At 44.5% G+C, this 19,715-nt stretch overlaps 2 protein-coding genes across 13 annotated transcripts in view; one reads left to right on the top strand and one right to left on the bottom strand.

Moving 5' to 3' along the window:
- PHKB (phosphorylase kinase regulatory subunit beta) overlaps window positions 1-19,715 on the bottom strand; it is a 247,000-nt gene that overhangs the window by 158,621 nt on the left and 68,664 nt on the right. The window lies entirely within an intron of this gene.
- LOC117087746 (putative endogenous retrovirus group FC1 Env polyprotein) lies at window positions 1,184-7,732 on the top strand. Of its 8 annotated transcripts, none has more exons than XR_004438899.1 (2): window positions 1,184-1,328; window positions 1,667-1,687. XR_004438899.1 is itself a non-coding variant. In XM_033218323.1 (2 exons), exon 2 carries the CDS (start codon window positions 6,827-6,829, stop codon window positions 7,553-7,555), a length of 729 nt encoding a protein of 242 aa, XP_033074214.1. In that variant the 5' UTR covers window positions 1,184-1,328; window positions 6,472-6,826; the 3' UTR covers window positions 7,556-7,732. The 8 variants fall into 8 exon arrangements, 5 of the variants coding, with proteins under 5 accessions (XP_033074214.1, XP_033074216.1, XP_033074215.1 ...); XM_033218323.1 differs by lacking the exon at window positions 1,667-1,687 and adding an exon at window positions 6,472-7,732; XM_033218325.1 differs by lacking the exons at window positions 1,184-1,328; window positions 1,667-1,687 and adding exons at window positions 1,842-1,867; window positions 6,472-7,732.

Raw genomic sequence — 19,715 nt, 5'->3', positions numbered from 1 at the left:
TGCAACACTTTTCTATGAATCTTCCTTCAGCCCCCGTTCAGAACTTTTCTTGGTGAAGTCTCTAATTTCTCCTAACTCTCACTATACTTACAGCCAAGACCACAGCTCTTAATTTTTGTTCCATGTGTGTTTTTTTTTCCTCACCTCTAATTAGTACGCAGGTCTACCATCCCTTACTTGCAATTCTAAAATGCCCCAAGTTCTGAAATCCAATTGTTTTTTCTTAACTCATCTGTCAGCAATATCCAGAACTGAGATGAGATTAGCTGCCTTATGTTCCTCACTTTGCGTGAGTATGTATATGTCTTACTGCAAAAATATTAATGTGCAGATTCTGCCCTAAGTCATGCTGGGGTTATTATACAATAAAAGGTATCAAAACAGTGTACTTTTTTAAAACTCCAGCAAGTTTTAAAATCTAAAACATATTTGGTTCAAAATGTTTCTTCACATAAGAAACTGTGGTCCTGTAATAACTTCTCTGAACTCAGAAATGTAAATTTCTTGTAGTTCTCACACAAATAATACTATGATTTAGTAAGAACTGGGCTGCTGAGGAAGTATAACATTGCTAGAATATAAAAATAAAGATCGGCTCACGCCTGTAATCCCAGCACTTTGGGAGGCTGAGGTGGGTGGATCACGTGAGGTCGGGAGTTCGAGAACAGCCTGACCAACATGGAGAAATCCTGTCTCTACTAAAAATACAAAATTAGCTGGGTGTGATGGCACATGACTGTAATCCCAGCTACTTGGGAGGCCGAGGCAGGAGAATCGCTTGAACCCGGGAGGCAGAGGTTGCTGTAAGCCGAGATCGCACCACTGCACTCTAGTCTGGGCAACAAGAGCAAAACTCTGAGGAGTGGAAAAATACTGAATATCAGAGGTCAGAAAAGTCAGGAAACTCCCCTTAATGCTAAAACAACAAGGTTATCTAGAAAGCCCCTAGCAGGGCAAGCGGCCGTTTGTGGTTTGGTCAAAGGGCGGGAACCAATGAACAACTGACTAATGTTTAACTTTAAATGTCAGCCAATTGTAAACCTACAACTGTAAAAATCCCCAGTGACTCTGTAACTTGCTGTAACTTGTTTGTGTCTGACTATAAAAGACGGCTGAACACCGAGCTCGGGGTCTCTCCCTAGGATCTGATACCTAGCTGGAGGGAACCGAGTTCGAACTCGAAATAAAGCGATCCCTGCCGCTTGGCTTTGTCTCTGGACTCTGGTGGTTGCTTTAGGGTCATCGCGGGTCTGGGCATTACATCTTGGGGGCTCGTCTGGGATTGCCCCTAAGCCCACCAGACCCCAGGCCAATGGGTCATCGCAAAAGTGAGTAAGCCGGCTCTGTTTATATGTTGTCTGTCTGCCTCTGAATAATCCCGTGGGGTCTGTATATGAGACTGATCTAGTCCTGGTGGACGCGCTATAGAACAGTCAGTGGAGGCCGGTGGGAGACGTCCTCCGGTACTCATCTGGGGCTCTGTATTCTGTGGCCCATCTGCTTCTGGTCGGGTCCTAAGCCCGAGACTCACTAGCGATCAATATATCTTGGTTGTTGGAAGTTATCTGTTGTATGTCCCTTACTAATTTACCTTGATTTACAGGAGCTTCGGAGCCAGTCCTGTACCAGGCACTAATATCCCTTACCACCCATCTTCTATCAACAGGACTTCCTCGGAATGGGCAACTCCCAGACCACACCACTTTCTCTCCTTGTCAATAATTTTAAAGATGTGAAAGCAAGGGGGCATGATCTCAGTATAGAACTTAAAAAGGGAAAATTAATAACCCTCTGCCACTCTGAGTGGCCCACCTTCGGCGTAGGCTGGCCAGCCGAGGGGACTTTTTGCCTCCCCATTATCCTCCAGGTAAAATCAACGGTTTTCCTGCCAGGTCGTTCAGGACACCCAGATCAGATCCCCTACATTTTAGTCTGGCAAGATCTGGTGGAAAATCCGCCCCGGTGGCCTGCTCCCTTTCTGCTGACCTCTGAACCCTGTAAAACCCTAGTCGCGCAACCAACTGGGACCACCAAAAGACCAAAAACTCCAACTGCCCCCTTGCCCCCTGTGTTGCCTGACAGCCAGGACCTCGCATCCTTGGAACCCCCACCTTATCCTCCCCCTCCCGGACCCCATGCCCAAGCCCAACCGGCCGCCCTCCCAGGAAGCCATGAGGGCCGAGAAGCGGCCGCGGCACCAGGAGAAACTGAAAGTGAACATGGCTCAGGAGGGCTGGCAGGGCGAACGTGCGGGCGTGTCCAGCGTGAGGCAACTCCGCGAGTTCCCGATTCCACTGTAGCGCTCCCCTTAAGGGAAATAGGACCCCCCGATGACACAGGTAACCCTAGACTCCAGTATTGGCCATTCTCTACCAGTGACCTGTACAACTGGAAGACTCAGAATGCCCGGTTCTCTGATAACCCCAAGGACCTAACAGCCCTTCTAGATAGTGTCATGTTCACTCATCAGCCCACCTGGGATGACTGCCAACAGCTCCTCCGCATTCTGTTCACAACGGAGGAACAGGAGAGAATCCAGGTAAAAGGCTAGAAAGTTGGTTCCTGGAGATGACGGTCAACCGACTGCAAACCCCGACCTCATTAATGCAGCATTTCCCTTGACCAGGCCAACGTGGGACTACAATACAGCAGAAGGTAGGGGAAAGCTACTCGTTTATCGCCAGACTCTAATGGGGGGTCTCCAGGCTGCAGCTCGCAAGCCCACTAATTTGGCTAAGGTATATTCCGTTTTACAGGGAAAGACAGAAAGCCCCGCTGTTTATCTAGAAAGACTAATGGAAGCCTTTAGACAGTATACACCTATAGATCCAGAGGCACCTGAAAATCAGGCAGCAGTCATTATGTCCTTTGTCAACCAGGCGGCCCCAGATATTTTTAAAAAGCTACAAAAATTAGAAGATTTGGAGGGAAAACAGGTCCAGGACCTCCTTCGCATAGCACAGAGAGTTTACAACAACAGAGATGCTCCAGAGGAAAGACAAATTAGGGCCACTGAGAAAATGACCAAAGTCCTGGCGGCGGTCGTTCAAAAAGAACAACCACCGCCAGGAAGCACCCAATCCACGCGTGCCCCTAGGCGCAATCTGAGTAAAGACCAATGTGCATACTGTAAAGAAATTGGTCACTGGAAAAAAGACTGCCCCAAAAAGAAACAGCGCCAGCCAGGCCAAGGACAATGGCAGCCCAAATCTATGCCGATACTAGTTACCAAGATACAGACTAGGAGAGACGGGGTTCGGATCCCCTCCCCGAACCTAGGGTAACTTTACAAGTGGAGGGGTCCCCGGTCCAGTTCCTGGTCGATACGGGGCACAACATTCGGTCTTAGTCAAGCCCTATGGAAAGTTATCTTCCAACTCCTCCTGGGTTCAAGGGGCCACAGGAACAAGAAATATCCATGGACAACCCAGAGAGCAGTAAACTTGGGAACCGGGAAAGTGTCCCATAGCTTCCTGGTCATCCCTGACAGCCCTTGTCCCCTGTTGGGGAGAGATCTGTTGACTAAAATGGGGGCACAAATCCATTTTCAACCAGAAGGGCCCAAAGTGACTGACTCCCAAAACAGGCCACTATCTGTTCTTACCGTAACTCTAGAGGATGAGTACCGGCTTCACCAGGAGTTAACGCCTCCTAACCAAAATATAGACTCCTGGCTCCAGAACTTCCCGGAGGCTTGGGCAGAAACAGGAGGGCTAGGGCTAGCAAAGCACCGTCCCACCATTTTTGTTGAGCTTAAGCCCGGGATGGACCCTGTTCGCGTGCGCCAATACCCAATGGCCCTGGAAGCCAAAGAGGGAATTATACCACACATCTGACTCCTAGATCATGGAGTCCTACGCCCCTGCCACTCACCATGGAACACTCCGCTGCTACCAATACAAAAACCCAACAGTAAAGAATATAGGCCGGTACAAGACTTAAGAGAAGTCAATAAAAGGGTAATGGACATACACCTGACGGTGCCAAATCCATACACCCTCCTAAGTACCTTGAGTCCTGAAAATCAATGGTATACTGTTCTAGACCTAAAAGATGCTTTTTTTAGCCTGCCTTTAGCCCCTAAAAGCCAGGAAATGTTTGTCTTTGAGTGGACAGACTCTGAGAGAGGCATAAGTGGCCAACTGACGTGGACCAGACTGCCACAAGGATTCAAAAACTCACGAAGACTTGGGTGAGTACCGACGCCAACACCCCAGTATAACTCTCTTGCAGTATGTTGATGATCTCTTAATAGCAGCAACATCCCCAGAAGCCTGCATCCAAGGAACCAAAGACCTCCTGAAAACCTTGGGAAACCTGGGTTATCGAGCCTCAGCTAAAAAGGCCCAGATCTGCAGGCCAGAGGTAACCTACTTGGGGTATCTACTTAGAGGGGGACAGCGCTGGCTAACAAATGCTCGAAAAGAAACTGTCCTACAGATCCCCAGACCGCAGTCAACATGACAGGTAAGAGAGTTCCTGGGATCTGCAGGGTTCTGCAGACTCTGGATATCTGGCTTCACTGAACTGGCAAAACCCCTCTATCAGGCTACCAAAGAGCAGCAGCCCTTCAATTGGACTGAAGAGGCTGAGCAAGCTTTCCAGCAAATCAAAACTGCTCTGCTCTCAGCCCCCGCGCTGGGTCTTCCAGATGTCTCTAAGCCTTTCCACTTATACGTGGACGAAAGCTGGGGCATAGCGAAAGCAGTATTAACTCAAAATTTAGGTCCCTGGCGCAGACCGGTTGCATACCTCTCAAAGAGACTGGACCCGGTAGCTGCAGGATGGCCTCCTTGCCTCCGGATGATTGCTGCAACGGCCCTGATGGTCAAAGACGCTAACAAACTGGCCATGGGCCAAGAATTACAAGTCACCACCCCTCATGCTGTCGAAGGCATCCTCCGACAACCCCCTGACCGATGGCTCAGCAATGCTCGGCTTACCCATTATCAAGGGCTGTTACTAAACCCCCTCAGAATAACATTTAAGCCCCCGACAACCCTAAACCCAGCATCACTGCTGCCAGACCCAGACTTAAGTAAGCCGCTCTACAACTGTGCTGAAATACTAGCCCAGGTACATGGAGTCAGAGAAGACCTCCAGGACCGACCGCTACCAGATGCAGACCTCACCTGGTTCACTGATGGAAGCAGCTTCGTTCACCAAGGACAGAGGTATGCGGGGGCGGCGGTAACCTCAGAGACTGAGATAGTTTGGGCTGAGCCTTTACCTCCAGGAACATCGGCTCAAAAGGCTGAGTTAATAGCCTTGGCACAAGCCCTGAAACTAGGCAAAGACCGTAAACTGACAGTATATACTGACAGCTGGTATGCATTTGCCACTGCCCACATACATGGGGCTATATACAAAGAGAGGGGGCTTCTCACAGCTGAAGGAAAAGACATTAAAAATAAAGAAGAAATCTTAAATCTTCTGGCTGCCCTTTGGGAACCCAAAAAGCTGGCTATCGTCCACTGTCCGGGACATCAAAAAGCCACTAACCCAGTCACTCGAGGAAACAACCTGGCTGACCAGACTGCAAAAAACGTGGCTAAAACCACTCCTCAGCTGCTGGCCCTCCAGCTGCCTGATCCCGGGCCCAGAGAATTGCCCTTTCACCCAGAATACTCAGAAGAAGACCTCCAGTGGATAAGTAAACTCCCCGGAACACAGGTCAGTAATCAGTGGTGGGAAGATTCTAACAATACCATTCTCCCGGACAGGTTGGGGCAGCGAGTAATAGCACAAATCCACCGAAGCACTCATCTGGGCCCGCGGCAGATGTTAGATTTGATTCAACACGCTGGACTAAAAATTAAAAACGCCCCTGAAAAAGTAGACACCACGGTTAAAAACTGTGTAGTATGTCAAGTCAATAACGCCAGTCATGGGACCCAGACCACGGGAAAAAGACACAGGGGAGATAGACCTGGTATATATTGGGAAATTGACTTTACTGAAATAAAGCCAGGAAAATATGGATACAAATATTTACTAGTTTTTATAAATACATTCTCAGGATGGGCAGAAGCTTTTCTGACAAAAAAAGAAACTGCACAGATTGTGGCCAAAAAGGTCCTAGAAGAAATCCTGCCCAGGTACGGCTTTCCAGTCATGATAGGATCGGATAATGGGCCGGCCTTCACCGCAAAGGTAAGTCAGGGACTGGCTTCCATCCTTGGGGCTGACTGGAAACTACATTGTGCTTATCGACCCCAAAGCTCAGGTCAGGTAGAAAGAATGAATAGAACATTAAAAGAGACCCTAACTAAATTGACCATGGAGACTGGCGCTAACTGGGTAGTCCTCCTCCCCTACGCTCTATTCTGGGCACGTAACTCTCCTTATAAACTAGGACTTACCCCTTATGAAATAATGTATGGCAAACCACCCCCATCCTCCCTAACCTTAAAGACAATCTCCTCAAAGCTGACACAGATAATGGCCTTGAACTTTTGTTCTCCTTACAAGCCCTACAGAGAGTTCATGAGGAAGTCTGGCCCAAGCTAAAAGAACTATATGAAGCTGGGCCTCCACCCATTCCACATCAATACAAACCGGGAGACTGGGTCCTCGTCAAGCGCCACCGACAAGAAACCCTAGAACCCCAGTGGAAAGGACCATTCCAGGTGATCCTGACTACGCCTACGGCCCTCAAAGTGGAAGGCATCGCCGCCCGGATTCATCACACCCACGCCAAGCCTATAGACCCACTCTCGGACCTTGTTACATCCTCGACGGGAGAGGCAGCAACCTGGACAGTTGACTGGACCAAAGAAAACCCTCTAAAACTTGTTCTACGCCGTCAGCAACCTAAACTGTAACTATGACACCTACCTCCTTTATAACTCTTCTACTCTTATGGATCCCTTGTGAGGAGACCCAGGCGAACCCAGCAACATCCCCTTTCGCTTGGCGTTTCTTCCTGACTGAGAACTGGACCAATTATGCTCAGACAGAACAAAAGGGCTATGTATTAGGCTCTGCTGACTGTCCCCCTGGGGGTTGTAGCACTCCCATCCATCTAAATTTCACTGATTTTAAACACCAGCCAGGAAAAGCAGCACCCGCAATTTGTTTCCTCTTTGACCAAACACTCTCTTATTGTAATAACTCATGGGTAGAACAAAATGTTGGCTGTCCATATAGGTCCTGCAAAATCCATACCGTTAAAATCCTAAAAACTTCTGAGTCCCTATCCAGTCAAACGTGGCAGTCACACAATTTCTTTAAAACCACATCAGGCTACACCTGGGTTATCTGGGACCCCTGGGACCCCCGCTGGACTTCCCAGCAAAAAGGGGCTATGTACTTGACTTCAGGAACTACCTGGCCTAGTGGCCGTCTCTTTCTCTGGCGTTCCCTTGTTCAGATCCAGACCACCCTACACGCGGCTATACAGAACCAGGAAAGGGAATTAAATGTCCAGCTTTCAACTTTAACTCCTACCCGCCCCTTTTCCTGGTTATCACTATTAAGAGAAGGGTTAGAAATCGCAAGCACCACTGGCCTAGGCAATCTCTCTGCATGCTTCTTCTGCGCGGCTCTAGGGTGACCGCCGTTAACCGCAGTTCCACTTCCAGGCCCATCTAACGCTTCTCTCAGCCTAAACCCTAACAATAGCCACATAGCACCCCCGATCCCTGACGTCCCCTTGTTCCTAAACCCTGGACAGACACAAGTTTCCTTTTGTTATTCAAATGCCGGCACTACCCTCTGTAATACAACTGCACTCCCAACTCAACCTCTTTGCCCCTCCCAGTTCTTTCTTCTGGTGCAATGGGACCCTATATAAGAACCTTTCCACTCAGGCCACTATAACCTACTGTGTCTCCCTGTCACGGTAGTCCCCCAACTAACCTTGCGCACCCCTGCAGAATTTTCCAGGTGGGACTCCGCCCCTTTCCCTAGACCAAACAAGCTATATTCCTCCCCCTAGTAGCCGGAGTCTCACTCACCACGTCCTTAGTTGCTGCAGGACTAGCCGGGGGAGCTTTAGGTCACTCCCTTATCAGTACTGCAAAACTCTCTCATCAATTCTCCATAGCTATGGAAGCTTCCGCCGAATCCCTTGCCTCATTACAGAGACAATTGACTTCCCTTGCCCAAGTTACTTTACAAAACCGCCGTGCACTAGACCTGTTAACGGCCTAAAAGGAGGGACCTGTCTTTTCCTCAGAGAAGACTGTTGTTCTACATAAATGAATCTGGACTCGTAGAACGCGAGTTCAACAACTACATAAACTCAGCCTAGAATTGCAGAAACAACAATTCACCTCTGCTGCCAATAGCTGGTGGAATTCCTCCATGTACTCCTTCTAGTGCCCCTCATAGGACCATTCATAAGTATACTTCTCTTACTCACTATAGGACCATGTATAATAAACAGATTAACAAACTTTGTAAAAGAAAGACTCAACACTGTCCAGCTTATGGTCCTGAGAGCCCAGTACCAACCTGTACTCACCGAGACTTCCGAGTCAGACATATAAGACCCAAGATTGGCTCTCAAGATACTAGAGAGAGGGAGGAATGAGGAGTGGAAAAATACTGAATATCAGAGGTCAGAAAAGTCAGGAAACTCCCCTTAATGCTAAAACAATACGGTTATCTAGAAAGCCCCTAGCAGGGCAAGCGGCCGTTTGTGGTTTGGTCAAAGGGCGGGAACCAATGAACAACTGACTAATGTTTAACTTTAAATGTCAGCCAATTGTAAACCCACACCTGTAAAAATCCCCAGTGACTCTGTAACTTGCTGTAACTTGTTTGTGTCTGACTATAAAAGACGGCTGAACACCGAGCTCGGGGTCTCTCCCTAGGATCTGATACCTAGCTGGAGGGAACCGAGTTCGAACTCAAAATAAAGCGATCCCTGCCGCTTGGCTTTGTCTCTGGACTCTGGTTGTTGCTTTCGGGTCATCGCGGGTCTGGGCATTACAACTCCATCTCTAAATAAATAAATAAATATCATAACCATTTCCAAGATCAGGATATTCTGTGTATTATTTTCAATTCTGACTCTATTATGTACTCAATGTTGTTTGTCCATTGTTCCATCTTCATACCAATTTCTAATTTCTGTTACCTTGCTTTGAAAGCATGTACCTTTGATATTCACTTCTGCAAAAAGTATGTAGAGAAATATTTCTAATTTTAAAGAGCTAGAACAGTCAGATACAAACGTCGTCTGTGGTATTTTCAGGATATTTTAAGAGTATCATTAAAACAATAATGCCAACATCTGAAATACTTTCAAAACAGAATTAAATGCAAATACAGTAATATTTGAGATTGAATTAGAGTAATACTGTACTAAAAATCAAAATCTTAATGGACTTTATAAAATTTAAGGTATGTGTGCTAGAAACAGGTTAGAGATTGAGAGGGACTTATATTGTATAAAATACAGTTTTAGTTAGTTCACCAAAACTCCAAAAGCAAACAATTATTTAACTCTCTCTCCATATATTGCTAAAAACAATCAGTATAATAAATCAGTATATTAAATCAGTATTAACTAAACTGTATAGTAACTCCTCAATTCTGAGGGATAGGCTCTTAAAAACATCTATGGTAACACAATTTGTTAACAAGAAATTTATTATGGAGAAATTAGATAAGGAGATACTGAATTTAAAAATGACCACTGAATGTTCACTAAAGTAAAACAATTCAGACCAAGCACAAATGCTAAGTTTAAAGGAAGTTTTTGTTATACATGTTAAATTAGTAATACTGGGTACTATACAAATGATTTCCATTTACTGTTCCTTTACCACTAGAAACATTTCAGGATTTCTCTTCCCCAAGTTTCAAAAAGATATTTGTCAGTTAATTTGGCTTAATGAAGGTAAGTGCTGATTGAAATGTCTTCTCCCCTGTGTCTTATACAGCTAAATACTTAAGGTTTTTATGATTTCACACATTCTTTTGTGTAACTGAGCCCTACCTGCAGTCAGTAGCTGCTCAGGAATAACAAAGCTTTGCCTAACCTTAATTTACTTCAAAAACACCCTCCCTGATACCCAAAGTGAAGTAGTTTTAGTCCTCCTTGTATTTCACTGCCATTTCTCCTTAGCTTATTTTTTCCTCACTCATTCCTCATTTCTTATAACCTCAATAAATTTTATGTTATTTTGCCTCATGTCCCTCAATTTCAATTTGTCTAATACTTTCCCATGATTGGACAGAAGTAATGCATTTTTTGGCAAGCATATCATAGAAATAATGCTGTGACTTTCTTAAAGCATCATAGCACAGGATTCATGATGTCAATGTATCTTCTCGCTGGTGGTAACAACCACGATCACTTAGTTACAGCAGCTCCTACTTTATAATGTTATCATCTTTCCTTTGGTAGCTAATAAATATCTTGAGGAAAATGCTTTGGAACTATGTATAAATCCTGTTTCTCCTCATAATTTTATCCACTAATTTCAGCATTTATCAGTGGATCTTGTTTACAGTAATTATCACTAGTTCTTGCCTAAAGCTTATTTTCTATTTCCCTCTTTATTTCTACATTTATGAATTAAAATCCTATCCTAACAGTTTTTTAATGCAACAGTGCTGCAATGAAATTTTAGTATGTCTCTACCAAAGAGCTTCCCAATCATTTTGACATCATGGTACATACAGAAATAATATTTCTATACATACATTGAAGTAACTAGGCAAGACTCCTGGCAGCCAGAGGTTATCGGCCAGGGAGGTATGGCTAAGTCCAGGCCCCATCAACACCTTTAGGATGAAGACTCATTACCATGGCAAATCTGTAACCCCTTCCGAGTTGGGGTGGGAGCTCTCCGGATGTCACTGAAACCGCCCAAGCCACAGCTGAAGACCAGGGCATCTCTGTACTCTTGGGGCCCGGGAAGAGTGGCGAGCCCCACCATCCTGGGTGCAGCTGCAGCCACCCAAGTTGTGGCTGCAGACCCAGGCCTCCTGCTCCACTGAGCAGGCAGGACTCCTACCCTCCCAGATGCAGCTGCAGCTGCCCAAGTTGTGGCTGTGGACCCAGGTCTCTCTGTGCTCTTGGGGGGCCGAGAGCAGGCAGGAGCCCTGCACCTCTGACACAGCTGAAGCCACCCAAACTGTGGCTGAGATCCAGGCATCTCTATACTCTTGGGGGCCCAAGAAACCCCCTCCCTGCCCTCGCAGGCTTGGAAGTATCTGCTCCTGCTGCTTGGCTTCTCCCTGCTGTCAGTGCCCACTATGACCCTGGAGCAAAGTCAGGGTCAAGCCCGGATGCTGTAACAGCCCAGCCAGGTGTGCACAAGCTCAGGCTATGCAAACATGCCAGCCTCCTGCAGCCTTGGCCCCCTCCAGACTCTGGGCATTGATAAGCACCTAAGGGAAGCCAAGGCAGGGCTGAGGGTGGCTTGGCGCTGGCCTGAAGGCCCTCCTTGGCACCTATAGCCTAGGTGCCATGAACAGGCAGGAGGCAGACAGGTTCCTGGGCAGGTCCTTGGTGAGGCCTCACTTTCAGGCCAGGGAGAGCGGAAGGCTGGGGGCTAGACTGCCAGTCCTGTGGACTGGAGTGGGAACATGTGGTGCCATTTTTGAGCCCAGCTATGGACCAACGGGCATGCACTTCCCCCACTCCAGGGTCTTCTCTTTGCTGAGAGCTGGAGAGATGATGGCATGACCTGCTGAAAGAGAGGAGCAATCCACTCCAAAACCTCCTCACTGTTGAGAGCTGCATCTGCTGAGAGCTGCAGAGATGACGGGATGACCTGCTTGCAGAGGGGAGCTTCCCACTCCATGGTCTCCTGCCTGCGAGGAGCTTAACACTTATCAGGATAACCCGGTTGCAGAAAGTGGGTTGCTACCCACTGCAGATCTCCTCTAAGCTGTTCCATTGTTCAATAAAGCTCCTCTTCATTTTGCTCACCCTCCACTTGACTGCATACCTCACTCTTCCCAGTCACAGGATAAGAACTTGGGACCCGAAAAATGGTGGGGCTAAAAGAGCTGTAACACAAATAGGGCTGAAACATGCCCCTTGCCCACCACATTGTGGCCCTTTGGGGAGCCCAGACCTGGGAGCTTCCTGAGCCAGGGCTGTGACTCCCTCTTTGGGGTCCTGTGGTTCCTGGCATCTCCAAGCTTCCGGGTGCCACCGTGTTCCCCAGTGCCAGCGGTGGAAGCTGCTTACAGTGCACCTGGTACAGCTGCAGCCTTGCAGAGAGCTAGCAATCCATGCCAACACCTGGAGCTGCCCACCCCATTGCAGCAGCCAGCATGTCTGACTGTACAGTGTCCAGACCCTACACTTGCTCACACACCCCTCACTGCTCCACATCTGGCTCATCCTTGGCAGGCATGGGATCCAGTCCAGTAGTGTGAGCCAAGTGGAATGAGCCCAGCAGGCTGGAGCAAACCTTGGGCAAAGGTGCCACTGGTCACAGAGGTTTCTGGCCAGAAAAGCAACACCCCAAGGATCCCATAACACTAAGGTATCATCTAAAAGCTGAACTGGTGAATTGTACACCAAGTGCACCTTCAATTTTACTAGATATTGTCAAATTGCTCTCCAAAGTAGTTATAAGAACTGATGCCCACCTCAAGAGGACAGGGAATTATCAACACTTTGTATCCTTTACTGATAAGTAGGGTTATCTAACTCTTGTTACACAAGTCTGATGCATGTGAAGTGGCATATAATTAGGGTTTAAATTTGAATTTCCCTAATTAGGTATCCTAATTTCCCATAATGAGGGTTTTTTTAATTGGTAAGTAATAGTCCTTTATTCTACATACGTATCTTGTGTCAGATACATGTGTTACAAATGTCTTCTCTCAACTCTTGGCTTTTCTCTTCAACTCATTTACTGTTGTTTTTTGATGAGCAGATTGTTACTTTAATGAATCAAATTGATTTTAAGTGTGTATGCATTTCACATTTTTTTTTTTTTTTTTGAGACGGAGTCTCGCTCTGTTGCCCAGGCTGGAGTGCAGTGGCGCGATCTCGGCTCACTGCAAGCTCCGCCTCCCGGGTTCACGCCATTCTCCTGCCTCAGCCTCCCCAGTAGCTGGGACTACAGGCGCCTGCCACCGCGCCCGGCTAATTTTTTGTATTTTTAGTAGAGACAGGGTTTCACTGTGGTCTCGATCTCCTGATCTTGTGATTCGCCTGCCTCGGCCTCCCAAAGTGCTGGGATTACAGGCGTGAGCCACCGCGCCCGGCGCATTTCACATTTTTATGTCTTACTGAAGAAAGCCTTCCCTTCCCTGAAATCAGAAACATATACTGTCCTAAAGTTTCTTCTCCAATAGTAGTTCTCAGATTATGATATAGGAAAATTAAGAGACCATGCAGTTAAAACTATTTTGCCTCTCATTGTCTCACAAACGTAACATGAGTTTTCTAGTGGCTACATTATATATGTAATATTGCAATAGAGTGATGGCAAAAGCAGGTAGAGAATCCAAGTGTCTTCTATTAAGCCAAAATTTAGATATTTTCAAAAATGTAGAGCAATGCTATTATTTTCATTCAATTATTTTTATTTTGGAAATGTTATTTTTATTAAAATATTTATGTTAGCCTGTAATGGATTATTTAAAAATTAATAAAATAAATATACTTAATGTATCTTTTACTTTCTAATATAATAACTATCAACAGATATAAACACACACAATACAAATATAAGCATATAAGGTCAAACAAAAGCTCTATGGGGTTCTCAAAATTTTAAGAATATAAAGGATCTTCAGATAAAAAAGTTTGAACACCCTTGCTCTAAAAGTATAATCTTTGTGCCTTTCACTATTCACACCTGGGAACTGATTGTCACATAAAAAGAGGCTTCCAATATCTTTTATAAAAATAACGGAAACCCATTTATTGATGAGACCATCCTATGGCTCTGGAAAGCCTACACTTCCATAAATCTAACTCCATATATGTATGTGTGTGCAGGAGGGGTGTATATAAGTCATTTCTGGACCCTCAATTCTGTTCTACTGACAACACGTCTAGCACCATATCAATATCACATTGTTGAACTTCCATGGATGTATGGCTTTTATATCCGGTAAAGTAAGTCTCCCTTCATATTTTTCCTTCTCCAAAATCGCCTTGTGTATTTTACAGTTTATTCTTCTAAATAAACTTTAGGATGAGTTTATCAAATTCCATGAAAATTCTGTTGAGACTTCTATGGAAATTTTGTTGAGTTTAGAGATTAATAACATAGCAAAAATCAATATCTTTACATTATTAAGCATTCTTGTGTATTGACATTATTTATGCTAATATTTATTTAGATCTTCATTTTATGATCAAAGTTTTATAATTTTGTCCATCTGATATTAGGTTCCTTCTCAGGTACTTTAGAGTGTAATATTTACTTTACATTAGACCAATTTTCTAACTAGTTATTCCTGCTCTATAGACAAATCATTGCTCTCCATATGTTGATCATGTATCTAGCTTTGCAGCTATATTTTTAATGACTTTTAGTAGTTTATCTAAGAATTCATTTCAATTTACTAGACATTTACTAGAAATTCATTTTAATTCACTAGAAATGAAAACTTTTTCATTTCTGCCATCGCCATCCACACCTATTACTTCTTGCTTTATTGCTTTGGCTAGGTCACCGGTACAATGTTAAACAGGAGTTTATTGGCCAGGCGCAGTGGCTTTCCCCTGTAATCCTAGCACTTTGGGAGGCTGCAGCAAGCGGATCACTTGAGGCCAGGAGGTCAAAAACAGTCTGGGCAAAACCCATCTCTACTGGGTTGGCTAAACCCCATCTCTACTAAAAATACAAAAACTAGCCACGCATGGTGGCACACTCCTGTTATCACAGCTACTAAGGTGGCTGAGACATGAGAACTGCTTGAACTCGGTGGGCAGAGGTTGCAGTAAGCTGAGATCACGCCACTGTAATCTAGCTTGGGTGACAGAGCAAGACTCTGTCTCAAAAAAAAAAAAAAATAGGAGTTTATAAAATCAGTATCTCCTTTTCTTATCCCTCAAACTAAAGGGTCTGCTTCTAATGGGATATCTGCTGTAGATTTTTGGTAGATATATTTTACTAGATTAAGAAAATTCCATTTTATTAGAATGCTTTTCATGAATAGGTGATGAATTCTTCACCAAATATGTTTTCTGCACCTGTTGAAATGGTTATATGGTTTTTCTTTCTTCCTTAATTTGCTAATGTGATGAGTTACACTAATGGATGTTCTCATTTTAAATCATCGTTGCATTTCTAAGATTAAACATTACTTGGTCCTGGCACACGATGCTAGCTGATCACCAATATCTAGTCTTTCTTCCTTTCTTAATAAAACCCTGATTTTAACTTCATAAGACTCCATAGCAGCAGGAATGGTTATGTGACCAAGTTCTGGTCAATGAGATTACACAGATGTCGTGGGACCAAGCTTCCAGAAACTTAAAAAATATATGTTTTTTAGGCTGGGTGGCTGGGTACAGTGGCTCACGCCTGTAATTCCTGCACTTTGGGAGGCCAAGGTGGGTAGATCATGAGGTCAGGCGATCAAGACCATCCTGGCCAACATGGTGAAACCCTGTCTCTACTAAAACACAAAAAGTTAGCCAGGCATGGTGGCGTGTGCCTGTAGTCCCAGCTACTCAGGAGGGTGAGGCAGGGGAATCGCCTGAACCCAGAAGGCAGAAGTTGCAGTGAGCCAGTATCACACCATTGCACTCCAGCCTGGCGACAGAGCAAGACTCTGTCTCAAAAAAAAAAAAAAAATTTTAAAGATTTTTGTAGCGATGAGTTCTTGCTTTATTGCCAAGGCTGGTCTCAAATTCGTGGCTTCAAGTGATCCTCCCACTTCAGCCTCCCAAAGAGCTGGGATTAGAGATGTGAGCCACTGCACCTGGCCTAGAAACTTTTTTAAAGCTTCTTCCTCTTTTTTGATTCTTACATACAAGTGTAGACACGATACCTAAAGGAATACCAGCTATATTATGATTATTTGGATAAATGTCTCCTGCCAAATACAGCAGAGGGATAGAAAAGGAATCCATATCCTTGATGACCATTAAAGCCTAGGAAAACACTTCCAATCCCCAGAGTTTTTGGTGTATAAAATAAATCCTGGCCAGGCATGGTAGCTCACGTCTGTAATCCCAGAACTTTGGGAGGCTGAGACAGGTGGATCATGAGGTCAGGAGTTCAAGACCAGCCTGGCCAAGATGGTGAAACCCAGTCTCTACTAAAAATACAAAAATTATCCAGTGCCGTGGCAGGTGCCTGTAATCCCAGCTCGGGAGGCTGAGGCAGAAGAATCGCTTGAACCTGGGCGGCAGAGGTTGCAGTGAACTGAGATCGCGCCGCGGTACTTACGCCTGGGTGACAGAAAGAGATTCTGACAAAAAAAAAAAAAAAAAAATCCTTTATTTATTGAAACCACTGTTGGTTGGGTTTTCTTTTATTTGTAGCCAAGTGAAACTTTAAATGATACCTTATCCATGACTCATTTACATTCTCATTCTGCATGTTTCCAAAAGAATACATGAAAAAAAAAATATTGAGCCTGGTTTAAAATTTGATTTTTTCATACTAACCTCATCAACTTTTATAAAATTATACCAATCTCATAAAATTTATTGAGGAGCTTTTCCTATTTTATAAGGCAGGAGTTATATCTTCCTTTAAGCTTTGATAAAAATGTGCCTATTAACTAGCTAGAGAGTTATTCTCTTTTTGGAGAAGATGAAGAGAAAAAGGAAGATTTTTGAAAAACGATTTACTTTCTTCAAAGGCTACTGATCATGCATTCCTAGGGAGGTTCAAGAGAGCAAGGAGTAAAAAAAATCTCAGCTATTACAATAAGGTCTGGCCCCTCAAAGCTCAATTCTACCCAACAAAATCTTACTCTTTAGTATTTAATTTCTCACATTAGGGAGAATTTAAATTAAATAGTTTTCCCTTCCTTGGAGGCAACAACAAAAATAACAACAACAATAAAAAGCTTAAGAAACACTATTATAAGTCTATTTCATTATTCTATTTCTTTCTAAGTCACTTATAGTAACTATGTCTTTGCTAGGGATGCCATATAAAAAATACCACAGTCTGGGTGGCTTAAGTAACAGAAATTTCTCTTTCCACAGTTCTGACCGTGGGAAGTCTAAGAGCAACGTGTTGGCAGGTCTGGTTTCTCCTGAGGCCTTGCTCCTTGGCTATCAGAAGGCCATCCTCCTGCTACTTTGTCCTCACGTGGCCTTTCCTTTGTACACACACACCCCTGGTATCCCTTTCTACATCCAAATTTACCTCTCTTATGAGGACACCAGTCAGACTGGATTAGGGTTCACCCAAGGGCCTCATTTTAATTTACCTCTTTAAAGACCCTACCTTTAAAACACTATGTTTATATCTCCAAATAGTCACATTCTGAATGTATGAATCTTGAGGGGACCTAATTCAACCCAAAACAGTAAATTATGGTGTTTCTAGAACACATTCCATTTGGATAGTTTAAAATGTATTGCCATGTACTTTCTTATAGCAGATTGCTTTTTTCTCTTTTAATCTCTACTTATTTACAGTTATGTTCTCCTTTTCATTGTGAATATTATTTCTCTGTTTAACTCTTCCTTATCTGCTTGGTAAATTTTTTAAGAGGTCAGTTTATCCTGTTAATCTTTTTTAAAAAAATAAAGCTGTTGATTTTGAGAGTCTCTATCCTACCTTTATATTTGATACCATTATTCCTATTTTTATCTTTATTACTTTCTTCCTTCTACTTGTGCTTACGAAGGCATACTTTTTCTAACGTTTAAAATCGAATATTTAACTTAACAATTTTCCCATCATAACTCTTTTCTACTATCTGCATGTGATATAGTTTGGATGTGTATCCCCTCTAATCTCATGATGAATTGTAATTCCCAGTGTTGGAGGTGGGGCCTGGTTAGAGGCAAATAACTCAGAATAATTCACGGAGGCAGATTTCTTAAAAATGGTTTAGCACCATCCCCTTGGTGCTTTCCTGGAGATAGTGGGTAAGTTCTCACCAGATCTGGTGGTTTAAGTGTGTGGCACCTCCCTCCCCACTCTCTCTTGCTCCTGCTCTGGCCATGCAACTCGCCTTCTGCCGGTTTGCCTTCTGCCATGAGTAAAAGCTCCCTGAGGCCTCTCCAGAAGCTGAGCTGATGTCAGTGCTGCGCTTACAGAGCCTGCAGACCTGTGAGCCAATTAAACCTTTTTTGTTTATAAATTACCCAGTCTCGGGTATTTTCTTTATAGCAATGCAAGAACGGCCTAATACAACATTCAAGGCTAAAAACTGCTCACCAGAAACACTTCAGCTATATACTACAAGTATTGATATGATGTGTTTTCACTTTTGTTCCATAGTATTTCTCAATTTCCATTTTCATTTTTTCTTGAAAACCATAAAATAAAAGCTATTTTTTTCCTTTTTGCTTTGTTGTTTAAGAGATGGAATCTTGCTCTGTCACTCGGGCTAGAGTTCAGTGGTGTCCTGATAGTTCACTACAGCCTTGAACTCTTGACGATGGGGACTGATTGAGAGGGGAACCAGCTATATGATTATATATATATTTATATTTATATATTTTTTTTTTTTTTTTTTTAAGAAGAATCTCACTCTTGCCCAGGCTGGAGTGCAATGGTGCGATCTCGGCTCACTGCAAACTCTGCCTCCCAGGTTCAGGCAGATCTCCCTGCCTCAGTCTCACGAGCAGCTGGGATTACAGGTGTCTGCCACCATGCCCAGCTAATTTTTGCATTTTTAGAGAGACGGGGTTTCACCATGTTGGCCAGGCTGGTCTCGAGCCCCTGACCTCAGATATCCATCCGCCTTGGCCTCCCAAAGTGCTGGGATTACAGGCCACCGCACCCAGATGGCCTGGTCTTTTTTTTTTTTTTTTGAGACGGAGTCTCGCTCTGCCACCCAGGCTGGAGTGCAGTGGCCAGATCTCAGCTCACTGCAAGCTCCGCCTCCTGGGTTTACGCCATTCTCCCGCCTCAACCTCCTGAGTAGCTGGGACTACAGGCGCCCGCCACCTCGCCCGGCTAGTTTTTTGTATTTTTTAAATAGAGACAGGGTTTCACCGTGTTAGCCAGGATGGTCTCGATCTCCTGACCTCGTGATCCGCCCGCCTCGGCCTCCCAAAGTGCTAGGATTACAGGCTTGAGCCACCGCGCCCGGCCTTCATTTTTTTTTTAACCTAATTTTGAGGCCCTGGTTAGAGGCTGGTTAGTTCTTCTTGAGTAGCAGATCTATACCCCAACTACTTCCTGGATTAGTTCTCACACTGGACCATTATGTATCTATCCTAACTGCCCCAGGACCAGCTATCCTGCAAAGTGAGGAAACCCATACACAGGAGCCACAAAAGGTATTCAAATTAGCTAATCCATAGGGAGCCCAAGAAACCTAGTTAACCCTCCCCTCCTCATCATGCATAAACTTGTGTGGTCCTACATGGGGGCTTTCTCTCATTCACAGCTATAAATAACAAAGAGAGTGCATTTCATCTAAAGATGAATAATGAAGAGTTGGGCGTTTCACTTAAGATGAACAAAGACTTGTGCTTTTCATCCTTGCGTTGTTTTCGGCTAGCAAAAAAAAAAACCCTTAAAGCTCATAAAACACAGGTTGGTGGGGCAGATTAATGGATATTAATGCCAAAGGTCATTTAGGGACCCAAGTTCCTTCCATCTCTTGTCCCCTAGGAGTTTTCTTGGACAGGG

Source organism: Trachypithecus francoisi, unplaced genomic scaffold, assembly GCF_009764315.1.
Source record: "Trachypithecus francoisi isolate TF-2019V2 unplaced genomic scaffold, Tfra_2.0 Lachesis_group10, whole genome shotgun sequence".
NCBI classification, from domain to species: domain Eukaryota; kingdom Metazoa; phylum Chordata; class Mammalia; order Primates; family Cercopithecidae; genus Trachypithecus; species Trachypithecus francoisi.
Note: the sequence above shows the minus strand (reverse complement) of the source record. Positions and strands in the feature narration are given on the sequence as shown.

Coding starts and splice junctions, on each gene's coding strand:
- LOC117087746 (XM_033218321.1), top strand. CDS start 4,804: ATGATTGCTGCAACGGCCCTGATGGTCAAAGACGCTAACAAACTGGCC. Junction 5,674..6,471: donor GTAAACTCCCCGGAACACAG/GTCAGTAATCAG, acceptor TCTCCTTACAAG/CCCTACAGAGAGTTCATGAG.